Source organism: Lipotes vexillifer, unplaced genomic scaffold (assembly GCF_000442215.2).
Source record: "Lipotes vexillifer unplaced genomic scaffold, Lipotes_vexillifer_v1.1 scaffold110, whole genome shotgun sequence".
Classification (NCBI taxonomy): Eukaryota; Metazoa; Chordata; class Mammalia; order Artiodactyla; family Lipotidae; genus Lipotes; species Lipotes vexillifer.
In genome coordinates this window covers 1,543,644-1,555,973 of record NW_006791887.1, presented here as the reverse complement: position 1 = coordinate 1,555,973, position 12,330 = coordinate 1,543,644, and the positions used below count along the sequence as shown (strand labels likewise).

At 50.1% G+C, this 12,330-nt stretch overlaps 2 protein-coding genes across 2 annotated transcripts in view; one reads left to right on the top strand and one right to left on the bottom strand.

Moving 5' to 3' along the window:
- Positions 1-4,946: 4,946 nt before the first annotated feature.
- LOC103089650 (alpha-globin transcription factor CP2-like) lies at positions 4,947-9,169 on the bottom strand. The gene is given in 4 exon segments (XM_082931354.1): positions 4,947-5,997; positions 6,196-6,615; positions 8,392-8,468; positions 9,161-9,169. Coding segments are annotated over 4 exon segments (1,557 nt in total).
- A 169-nt stretch (positions 9,170-9,338) lies between these two features.
- AQP7 (aquaporin 7) overlaps positions 9,339-12,330 on the top strand; it is a 12,860-nt gene continuing 9,868 nt past the window's right edge. The window contains 1 exon segment of the mRNA XM_007464949.1: positions 9,339-9,364. Within this exon segment, the coding sequence (XP_007465011.1) occupies positions 9,339-9,364 (26 nt within the window).

Here is a 12,330-nt window from a genome sequence, read left to right as displayed (position 1 = left end):
TGGGCAAGTGGTGGTATCTCCTGACCCTGTCTGCCTCGGTCTCTGTCCACTCTTTCCTGGAGGCCCACGTATGACTCTGAGAAGGAAGGATGAGAGCCTGGGCTCGGGGGAGGGTCTGGTCATTGGAGTGTGTCAGGGTTAAAGACCATCCTGGGTCCTGCCTGTGCCCCCAGCCCTTGCCAGCCCAGCCACCTAGCCCCCAGTTCTCCTAGCTTGGGTCCCTGGCCTCCTGGGCAGATCTGGATGTTCTAGTTCTGGGTCATCTTGGGTAAGTTGCTACCTTGCTCTGAATCTCAGTTTCCCTACTTGAGTTTGAAAGGGAACACTTACCTGGGTGAGGATTAAGGGTCTTTTCTTTTTTGAGTAGTCTGAGAATTTTCAAGGTGTCAGGTGATTTCAGAGACACCAGGGTTTGTCCAGGTACAGGCACTGCTCTCCCACCCCGCTCCCTGCTCCTTCAACCAGAGCTGCTCATTTCTTACTGATTGATACCACAGTGCCTGAGTTATATGGACTCTGTGGCTCCATGCTTCCACTGCAGGGGGCATGGCTTCGATCCCTGGTTGGGGAACTAAGATCCTGTATGTTGCATGGCGTGGCCCAAAAAAAACTTCTTAAGAAAAAAAAAGTCTGGAAAATCCCAAGTGGAAAACAATTTGACTGAAAGCCAGTTTACATGATAAATAAGTTAATCAAATGGCATGTTAGTGGAAATAAATAGTTGAAATGATTCATTTTTTACACATTGATACTTTGCGGGGCATTTGAGGGAAGTTCAGAGAAGTTTTAGTGTATCTGGGCATTTTTCTTTATTCTGATTTTTTTAAATTTCTGTTTGCAATTTTATTCCTAACTGGGTTTCAGCCAATTGTGTCTGCCCCATGCTATTTATAATAGAAAAGAGTTAGTTACATTTAAAATTGGAGACAATTCTATGCTGTACAGCCACATATATGACATGGATGTGGACCTACTGGCATGGAAGAGATATTCTTAATGTTTGAGTGGAAAATAGTTCTTTACAAAAATTTATAGGAGTTTCATTCTACTTATTGTTGACGAAGTGCGGGGCGGGGGAGGAGAATGTGTGTATGTGTATACATAAAAGAAAGGATTAGAAAGAAACTTACCAGAATTTTTGTAGTTGTTGTCATGGAGGGAAAATGCTCTTTTTGCTTATTTCTATTTTAGGTAATAGAAGAAATAAAAGAAAAGAATCTGAGATTTTTTTTCCATTTTTTAAAACTTTCCACTCCAATGATGGACAATTATATCTGCTTGACTTGTTTGGCTATGTGTTCATAAACATTTAAATTTTCAGTTAGGTTGAACATTAATGTCCCCAATCACTAGATCACATTAAAAGATTTTTAGTGTAGTGAGTAAGAAAGGGGAGGTTGATGAGCACTGGGTTTTTTCCAACCTATTTACTAGCAAAAGAAGTGTATTGCAGGCAAAATTAAAGTAAGAAAACTGAATGACTTCTGAAAGAGGGACCAAATGCCTAAAGATACATCAGAGTCTGCAAAAATTGCCCTGTAGCACACTAATATTACCAATTCATTTCAACTGATTTATCGTTTCAACCAAATTAGTTTTTGAGTTAATGGTCTGCTGCTGCCTTTGTAAACCTTTTCCTGGATCCTTTCTAGATGCCAAAAGTAGTGAGGTGAGAGGACTGCATACCCTCCAACCCCATTTCACAGGTAGGGAAACAGAGGCTCAGAGGCAGGGACTGAGCCAGGGTTAGGCAGTGAATCTGATGCCCAGCTGGGACTCAAACCCAGGTAAATGTGCAAGGCATCTGGTGGGGTCTTCACTGAAGCCAGAGCTAGGATACTTGGTTAAATTTGAATTTCAGAGAAACTATGGGTAATTTTTTGTTTGTTTGTTTTTCCTTTTTTGTTTGTAAACAATGGGTAATATTTTAGCATAAGTATGTCCCAAATATTGCATATATTGTTTCTCTGAAATTCAAATTCAAAACTGAACATCTTTGCGTTTTATTTGGCGGCCCTACTCAGAGCCCACCCTGTGCAGACAGGACCCCGGGTATTCCCTGTCTGCCTGCACCATCCCCCTTGGCCCTGGAGATCCCCCCAGGCTCTGTCTAGACCCACCTCTGACCCTAGTGCCCAGCCTCGCTGACCCTCTTGCTGCCTGTCTTCTCCCCACGGTTGAACTTTCTGCCGCCTCAGCCTCCACTTCTTCAGTGCTGTGACCGTCCTCCATCCCGCCAGTTCACCAAGGCTGGCCTCTCCTCAGCACGCACCTCTGGGGCCACAGCCTCCCCGAGCTTCCAGTGTCCTCTTGGCAGCCTGGTGTCTGGGTTTCTATCTCTATCCTCACTGCTCCTTCTCAGTCACCCTCCTGTCCCCAGAATCCTGCCCCCATCCCTTGCCCCACACCCTTGTGCTTCCTGGCGAGCCCATCGACTCCTGTGGCGGATGCCCAGGGGCTGACATCTGTTCTCTTTCTCCAGCCTGAGCCTGGGCCCAATCACGCCCCTGCCTGCTGGGCGCTCTGAGGCCTCAAGGACCCCAGACTGACTACTTCATTCTTCTCTTTGCTTAGCACCTTTCAAGGGCTCCTCAGGCTCTTGGGATAAAGTCTGCCTCTGTGTCCTGGCAGACAAAGCTCTTCATGGTCTGTCCCTGCCCATTTCTCCAGCCCTGTGCAAACCGCTGACAGTCCCTAGAACATATTAGGTTTTCTCACAATCCCACTGGGCTTCAAATGACTTAAAATAACCACTACCAGGGCTTCCCTGGTGGCGCAGTGGTTAAGAATCCGCCTGCCAATGCAGGGGACAAGAGTTTGAGCCCTGGCCCTGGAAGATCCCACATGCCGCGGAGCATCTAAGCCCGTGAGCCACAACTACTGAGCCCGTGTGCCACAACTACTGAGCCTATGAGCCATAACTACTGAGCCCACGAGCCACAGCTACTGAAGCCCACTTGCCTAGAGCCTGTGCTCCGCAACAAGAGAAGCCACCACAACGAGAAGCCAGTGCACTGCAACAGAGTAGTCCTCTCTCTCCGCAACCAAAGAAAAGCCCGCGTGCAGCAACGAAGACCCAAAGCAGCCAGAAATAAAATAAATAAAAAACAAAACAAAACAAAACAAAAAGACCACTACCACCCCATCCTCCCTTTCTCATTTTAGAGGACTCAGTGCCCATGTCATCTCTTCTGGAAGATTCTTGCCCACCTCCAGGCTGGCTTAGCTGTTCCTGTATCCCCTCTACCTTAACACAGTGTATCCTAAGTCACCTGCCGTTTTTTTTTTTTTTTTGAAGCTTGATTTTAATGAACGAAAATCTCTGTATAAAATCACTTAAACTTTATCAAATGCTTTAAAAATACACACACACACAGATCCAAATCCAATACAGAATCTTTTGAACATTATCATTTTTCACCTCAGCATAACATGTAGAGGGATTTCTGGATAAAACTTTGCACGTGAAAAAAAGACCCATAGCCTTACACATGCACACACACAAGAGCACACAATCACAATCAGGAAGAACTAAAGTATATGGTAAGAATGCAAACGGGATGGGAATGAATTTCTTGTAAAGCTTATATAAAAGAACGCTGCATGAGTAAAAGAACTTTCTATACCAAGAGAAGATGCAGAGAGGGGAAACAGAAAGCAGAGGTTAGTCTAACTCATTAATAAATAGTTTGAGAAGGTCATTCAAGAACAGTGAATTTGGGGAGTTACAGATAATCCCTAGTTTTCACCACCTCAAATTCTGTGAATCTGGTAACTGATGATGCTTTGAAAGTGTCTATGTTTTCATTTTTTTGTAGGTCTTGATTTGTTCATCAATTTTTAGGTGTGGTTTGTCCCTTTTGGTGTTAATTCCTCAGTTCTCGCTCAGTGTTACATCCAATTCACCAGAAGAGCCACAGTAAGAAACGATGGCAAGCACAGAGGACTACAAGGGTGGCAGTCACGGATGGCAGTTAATAAGAGTAAGACGGCCTGGGTTTGCATTTCAGTGTCACTAGCTGCTAGCTTCCTGTTACTCAGCAAGCTCCTCGGCTACTCTCTGTCTCCATTTCCTCATCTTCAATTAGGAATCATTATTACCTACTTCATATAGGGCTATTAAGAGGATTTATAACAAGATAATCCACTTAAAGAATTTATCACACTGGGCTTCCCTGGTGGCGCAGTGGTTGAGAGTCTGCCTGCCGATGCAGGGGACACGGGTTCGTGCCCTGGTCCAGGAAGATCCCACATGCCGCAGAGCAGCTGGGCCCGTGAGCCATGGCCGCTGAGCCTGCACATCCGGAGCCTGTGCTCCGCAACGGGAGAGGCCACAAAAGTGAGAGGCCCGCGTACCGCAAAAAAAAAAAAAAAAAAGAATTTATCACACTGCCTGACACAACTAAATGTGCAATAAATGTTACCTAAAATTACTATTAGTCATAAAATTACAGGGGAATCAAAAGAAGAATTTTCTTCTTTCTCCGTATTTCTCTTTAATGAGGTTTTCAGAGGCAAAAAAGATTGAGGATCTAGTCTTATGAATATAGATATTTGCTTTTATGTTAGAAAAAAAAAATTACATGGCTCCATATCACAAAATTTAACATCTTTCCATTAAACATCACACAATCCTCATCATCATTATGCCCTACACACACCCTAAGTGTTGTGGAGTTTCTATTGATATTCAACAATAGGGTCCAGAAATTTTAAATAAGAAATACTTGCAGAAATGCATGTTGGGCAGGAATCTGTGGGTCCCCTAAGAGCTTAGGCCAACACAGATGCCTGGGATTCTGCCTCCAAGGACTGGACCCGCCCACACACAGTCAGATGGGTCAGGTTCCTGCAGCCCTTCAAAGGTCCATTTGAGATCCCCTTCAAGAGGGGAGTTCCCAATAGGTGAAAGCAGCAGCAGCCACTGAGGATGGAGTGCCCCACACCTACTTCAGTACGACATGATAGCTATCATTGGTTTCTTTCATTGTGTCCAGAATAAAACAGGCTTCTTCCTGAAAGTTCTGTATCATCTCATCACTAAAGAGCACATGGATTCCTGTGGGCCCCTGCTTGTGGACCTGGCTGATCTGGCAAGGGGAAATGCTGAAAAGCTGAGCAATTTTTTCTGTCAGTTCAACAGCTGTCAGTTCTTCTAGGCAGATGGCATGGTAAACGAAGAAAGTACCATTTGAGTCTCCAACCTCATGCTTCAGCTACTGTTGCCGCTGCTCCCTCAGCTTCAAGGATTCCTGACAAACATAAATGGTTAGCCTTGGGCGTACCATCCAGGCTTTTAATGCATTAAAAAGTCTGATTCCATCTGCAGGGCCACAGATTTGAATCACATCATCTCTAGTTAGTTTCAATAAATCTGCCCCTGAGAAGTTTGTAAAAAGCCTCGTGAATGTGGAAAAACAGTTTCCATGCAACCACTGCTGAGCCTCCTGAGGTGTGGTTGTCAGCAAGAGGTTATCTGTGACTGGAGGGGGCAGCTCTGGCTGGTGACTTGGTGGACCATTTCCTTCCCCAAGAGAAAGACTGCTATGGGAACTGCTGAAGCCAGGTGATGGGGAATTATTGACATACGTGATCTCGGGCTGTGGAGAACACTCTGTGTATATAGTTGTCTCATAGGAAGGTTGCTATTTCTCCTTCTCATGAGGCGTTCGTTTCTCCATTTTCTCCCTGTCTGTTTTTTGTTTTCTGTCTGCACCTTTGGGCTTGAAGACTTTGATCTGGCAGCTGGCTGAGTGTAAGTGCCCAGTATATTCCCCGTTCTCATTCTCCTTGAAGGTATCGATTTGTACTTGAAATGGCACTCCCTTCTCTCCACCATGTTTCCGCATAGTGAACTCTGTGCTAATACAATGCATTTGAATAAACACAGACGTCCTCTTTGCAGGATCCCACAGGAACTCCACTGTATTTAGTTGGTTTGGATTAGCCCTAGGATCGATTATACCCACAGACATGGGGATATCTACGTCAAGAATTCTATCTTCAGGGCTCCCCTGGTGGCGCAGTGGTTGAGAGTCCGCCTGCCGATGCAGGGGACACGGGTTCGTGCCCCGGTCCGGGAAGATCCCACATGCCGCGGAGCGGCTGGGCCCGTGAACCATGGCCGCTGGGCCTGCGCGTCCGGAGCCTGTGCTCCACAACGGGAGAGGCCACAACAGTGAGAGGCCCGCGTACCGCAAAAAAAAAAAAAAAAAAAGAATTCTATCTCCAGGTCGGTTCCACCTCCAGCCCTCCAGCTACTGATGTTCAGTGTATTGTAGCCGTCTGTCATGGAACACGACACAGAATATACTCTTCACCAACTTGCCATTAATTTCTGGAAGTTCTCCAGGTTTCCTATTGTCCAGCATTCGGATTTCATAAGACTGGCCTTGATTGAGATATGTCAGGGTTTCATCATGGAGTTTCACTGCTGGAGAGGTGGCAGCACGAAGCACGTATGGAAAAGGGAGGATTTTATTCTCATTATCTGGAGGCAAACTTGACTCTTCTTGCTTAAAAATGGGCAATGCTTGGACATCACCTGCGCTCCCATGCCACTTTCGCACCTTTTCCCCCGCCCCTTTCTGTTGGAACCACCTGCCGTTTATCTGTCTGTCCCAAGACACAGGCAGGAGGGTGTCTGCTTTACCTCTGGGTCCTCAGCATACAGCCCAGTAAATGAGCCCAGCGCTGGATCCCTGACTCCAACATGGATCCCATTTCCCTCCCTCACCAGCCTGATCCCAGCCCAATCCAGCTCTGCTCAAGTTCTGACCTCATCCAAGACCCCAGCTTCACTTTTGACTCTTACCTCGTCCTGTGGCCTCAACAGCACACAAAGGAAAGGAATAAAGGCAGGTGCCCCTCCACCTCCCTGAAGCAGCACTCAGCGTCCTGAGCCCTCTTCCAGTCTGCAGAGGGGAATGAGGGCAAGTAGGAGTGGGAACGTGGGCAATGCAAGTTCCAGACCTGACCCGGTCTATTGGCACCCTCTAGAGGACAGTTCTATTACCAGAGCTGGCTTTGCAACTAGACCCTATACCACCTCTCCACAATGAGGGGCTGCAGGCCTCAGAAGCTTCTGGACCCACTGCCCACCACCCACTACTCCACCTGGGGGGTCTCCTTACATTCTGCAGACCAGCAACCCCTCCCTTGTTTCTCAGCACTGGGTCATCTGCTCAAATCCCAAACTGGCTCATCTTTGGAGGCTCAGCCATTCCCTGGCTCCAGAAGTCCTCTCAGATGGCAGCTGGTGCCCTGGTTTGCTCCTGACCCCTCCTTGGTCACCCCACCTGCAGCCTTACATTCTGGTCCAGCTTGGCTCCTTCCCAGATGCCTTGCTTGCTGTTCCCAAGCGAGGCGTCTTCCTCAGGGCGGGGCCTAGGGTTCCCCTTCCCCCACTCAGACAGGGGCTCCCAGAGCACGAGGCCCAGGCTCTTTCTCCTCCCCACCAGACTAAGAACCTCCAGAGAACCAGGCCTGGCTTTCTACCTCCCCTCTTAGACTGAGGCTTTCCTGCAAATATGGCTTATGTCTCTTCCTTCCCCTCAGACTGGGAGGCCCCTGAGTCCTGGGCATGAGTCTCTCTTTCTTTCTTCGGGATGGGCACTTCCTTAGGTCTGACCCAGGGTCTTCTCCCCAACCCTTCCACCTGGCTGTTGATCTCCAGACTTTTCCACCTCCAATCCCCATTCTGTGCAGTTCTGCCCACAGCTGGGGCACTCAGGAGCCTCTGGAGCCTCCCCCAGCTCTGGGGCCCTGGGAGGGCTTCCTTTGGCTCTGGGCTGGACCTTTGGCTTGGAGCACAAGCCCTTCCTGAGGGACCGTGAGGCCCAGAGCGCCCACCCGAGTTGCACCTCTGACCTCACAAAGGCTGCCTCAGAACCTGGTCTCCATGGCGCTGCTGGCAGGAGAAGGGATGCTATTTTGGGCAGTGTGTCCGGACTTGGTGACGGGGCCAAACCCCTGCCCCACTGACCTCTTCCCTGGAACAGCAGAGCAGAGCAGTGCTCGGGCCACCCCGAGGAGGGCCGAGAGGCGGGTTCTAGCTTGGGGACGCAGGGACAGCGGAGCCTGAGACAGTCACGGAGGAACAAGCTCAAGACCTGCTGTGACTGAGAGGCCCCCAAGGCAGACGCTGGGAAGCATAAGGCACCTGGGCAGTGAGTCGGGTTCTAGGCAGGGCTGGGACAGGGGGCCTCCCCTGGGACCCAGGCCTGGGAGTGCCACTGCTGGAGACCACACGGGGAAGAGGTGACCGTGGGACTGTCTGGGGAAGGAACCCCAGCTGGGAGTTGAAGGTCTGGATATCTGTTCTGGTTTAATCCTGAGTTGCTGCGTCATATGGGCGCATCACACTTCCTCTCTGGGCTTCAGTTTCCTTACCCGTAAATTGACTGCTGGGAGGCCCAGTGGTGCAGCAGAGACTGTGAGGATGTGTGGGGCTGGGCTGCCAGCAGAGCCTAGGGGGTGGGAGTCGGGGGGCGAGTAGAGACTGGCGACACGGGACCAAAGCAGAAGGGATGCAGATCAGAGTAATGGGTGGATTTCTGGCTTTGCTGGAATGGTTCCTCCCTCTGGAGTCCCCTCCTGAGAGGCTGGGACTAGAGGGTTTCTGCCATCAGGGTTAGGGATGTGAACTTAGGCTGCAGTTAGAGGGAAGCGGGCTAGAGAACAAGGGAGCATGCAGGATGGGGAAACTCCAGGGTTACCTTTGTGCTGTCATTTGTGAGGAAAATAGGGATTAAAAGGGGGGAATTTTCAGGAAAGGTGAGAGGGTAGATTTTGTTCTGAGGTGGGGGTGAGGACTAAATGAACTTTCAGGACCTCATCCTGCGTGTGTGTGTGTGTGTGTGTGTGTGTGTGTGTGTGTGTGTGTGCAAGGGGAGGCAGACAAGGCCCTGGAAAGTCACAGTTTAAGTCAGCAAGAGAGCTTGAGGTTAGACTGAAGACAATAATACCCGCATATGTGACGTGTGGAGCTGCTGGGGGGAGGCTGTGGGCATCTCCACTGTCCAAAGCTGGGCTGCAGACTTGGGAAGGTCAGGAAGACCTCCGCAGGGCCTGGTCCGGGGGCCACGAGTCCAGGGGCCAGCAGGGGTGAGGGCGTGGGGCTTCAGTGCCACTCCCCATTGGCTGAAGACACCGACCCCACCTTCTCCATCCCTGCCAGCTCGGCTGGGTTGAGGGGTTGGCACTGGCGGCAGCTGTCCCTGTGGCTTCTTCCCTGGGGGAGCTGAGGTCTGATGAGAATGAGGGGCAAAGTTCTGAGCCCCCCAGCCCTAGTGACCCCTCTCTGGCTCCACAGCATCTCAAAATCTCAAAGACAGAATATGACTCAGGCCGACAGGAAGAAGCGGTAAGCATCCCACCCATTCCCCTACCCCAGCCCTTCCGTCCTGTGCCCAGCACACCCACAGGGCCCTCCCTGCCCCTCTCTCAGCCTCTCCCTCATGGTAGCTGATGCTCCCAGACTCCTTCCTTTCCACCCCGTACCAACCCATGGGGCCCAGAAGAAGGATCTCTCCCACCTGTGCCCATAGCCAAGCGTGGGCCAGGCCCTGGGCTGAGGGGAGGCTCAGAAAGACCCAGATGAGGGTCAAGGAGTTGAGCAGTGGGTTCCAGCTGCCCCTGTGTAGGTTGTGCTCAATTGAACTGAACTCACCACCTCTCACCCGCTCAGGCTCAGGTCTCTTTGGGGTGAAATAAAAGCCAAAGTCCTTGCAATGGCCAAGGCCCTGCCTATCTAGTGCCTGTTTCCTCTCTGACCTTCCCCCCGCCCACACTCTCCCCTCCTTTCCTTCAGACATGCTCAGAGTCCTTCAGTGGCCATCCCCCCTGCCTGAAACGTTCTTTCTGCAGTTCCCCACAGGGCTCGCTCCCTCCCCTCCTGTCTTTTTTGTTTTTAAAATAAATAAATTTATTTATTTATTTATTGGCTGCTTGGGTCTTCGTTGCTGCGCGTAGGCTTTCTCTAGTTGCCGCCAGCGGGGCTACTCTTACTTGCGGTGCACGGGCTTCTCATTGCGGTGGCTTCTCTTGTTGCAGAGCATGGGCTCTAGGTGCAAGGGCTTGAGTACTTGCGGCGCACAGGCTCAGTAGTTGCGGCTCACGGGCTCTAGAGCGCAGGCTCAGTAGTTGTGGTGCACGGGCTTAGTTGCCCCATGGCATGTGGGATCTTCCCGGACCAGGGCTCAAACCCGTTTCCCCTGCATTGGCAGGCGGATTCTTAACCACTGCGCCACCAGGGAAGTCCCGTCCTCCCTGCCTTTTCTCAAATGCCACCTTCTCAGTGAAGCTCACCCTGACTGCCCTACTCAGTCACTGCCCACCCCCTTTTCCTTGCTCTACCTTTTCCCGTAGGATGTACTACCTTCTACCACACAGATGACCTACTTAGGACATTTCATCTCTGCCTGTCAGCTCCACATGAGCATGAATGTTGGTCTGCTTGTGTGCTCTTGGATAGAGAGAATGAATGGGTCCCTTCTGTGCCAGTGACATCGCTGTCTCTGCCCAGGACTCTCATAGGGCTTTAGACCCTTTTTCCAGAGACTCACTGGTGCTGCAGACAGCTCAGTCCCAGCTGAAAACAGCCTTCTCCACTCCTCTCCCGCCACTTCCTGTGGCCTCAGCTCAGTCAAGGATCCCCTTCTCCTCCGATGCTCAAGCCAGAAGTCAAGGCCTTGTCCTTGATATTTTGTCCCCCACACCTCACATCTAACCACCAATCTGCTAAAATATGTAAGATATCCTCACTCCCACATCCCTACTCCCTCCCAGCCACTTTAGGCCACCACTTGCCCATTCTTCAAAGTCTCTTCAGGCCTTGCCTCCCACCCGGGGGCTCCTAGCTCTGACGGTGTTATCCATCTCCTCCACTGGATGAAGCCATCCAAGGGCAGAGACTGGATTTTTACTTTTACCCCTTGGGCCTGACTTATAAGTAGCTGCTCAACAAACATTTGTTAAATGGGTAGATATTGGTTAGCCAGTCAAATGGTTGGCTTGAGGTTAGTTGGATAGTTTGCAGCTGGTTGGTTGATTAGATAATTAAACGAGCTGGTCAATAGGAGAATCAGTTAGTTGGTTAAGTTGCTAGGTTGATGAGTCAAAGGGTTGGTTGGTGGGTTATTAGATATTTAGTTCCTTGGTTAGCACATATTACTTAGGTAATTACCTCATTGGCTGTTAGCTTCTTGGTTTGTAGGCTAGTTTTCTTAGATGCCCTTTATCATTCTATACCCTTCCTTGAGCTCTCTCATCTATGCCCATGGGTCAGATGACCATCTATGACATGGTGACCTCAAAATGGGTATCTCTAAACAAGACCACATGACCAGCAGCCTCCTTACTGGTCACCACCACTTAGCTGTCTAGTGAGCTCCTCAAACTCGCCACACCCAGAAGGGGACCCCTCATTCTCCAGCCTAAGCCTGCAGCTTCTCTCATGTGCCTCACGCAGGCCATCGTGCTGCTCTAGCCAGAGCCTGGGGTCATCCCTGACACTTCCTTCTCCATTCTCCTCTCTAATAAGACACCAAGTCTGTCGGTTTGACTGTCTTCCTCTCACCACCGCCACTGCACCTTCCTGGCTCAGGCTGCCATCACCTCTCAGCCTGTCTGATTGCTCACCACGCCTCTACTCATGCTCCCTTATTCCTGCCTCCAAAGAGGAGACAGCACTTCCGCTTAAATCCTTCACCCCACGGCCCTCTGGGGCGAGGTCAGACTCCCTAACGTGGGCCATGAGGCCATCTGCCCCTCTCTGCCCATCTCGTGCCACTCTCCCTTCTTTCTCTGCAGCCCATCCTTATAGAATTCCTCTATACATCACACACTGTCGTAGCTGCAAGCCTTTGTCCAAGCATTAGCCCAAAACCTTCCCCAACCTCCTTTGATGCTCCTTCATCTGGCCGGTCTTGTATTCTCGACCTAAATTTCCCTTCCACTGGGAGAGCCTCCTACTCCCTCCTCTGGGTCATATGCTTCCTCCCTGCAACCCCATAACGCCCACTCTTCACCTGTGGCAACACTCTTTACACTTTTAAGTAACTGCTTAGTTAATTGTTGGTCTTCCTAAGAGCAGGGATCATGCCAATGTTCTTTACTGCAGTCACTGAACACAGTAGGCATGCTAGGCATTCAATAAATCTTTGGTTCATTGGCTCCTTGGTGGCTGTCACTTACTGCGTCCTGCCTGCTTTGTGGTGAGGAGGAAGGGGCCTGGGTTCCAGAGCTCTCTTGGTGTCTGTGACTTCCTGCTTTGTCTACCGCTTCTCTGCCTCTGTGATGCCTTCCCAGGACTGTTCTTGAATTCCTGCT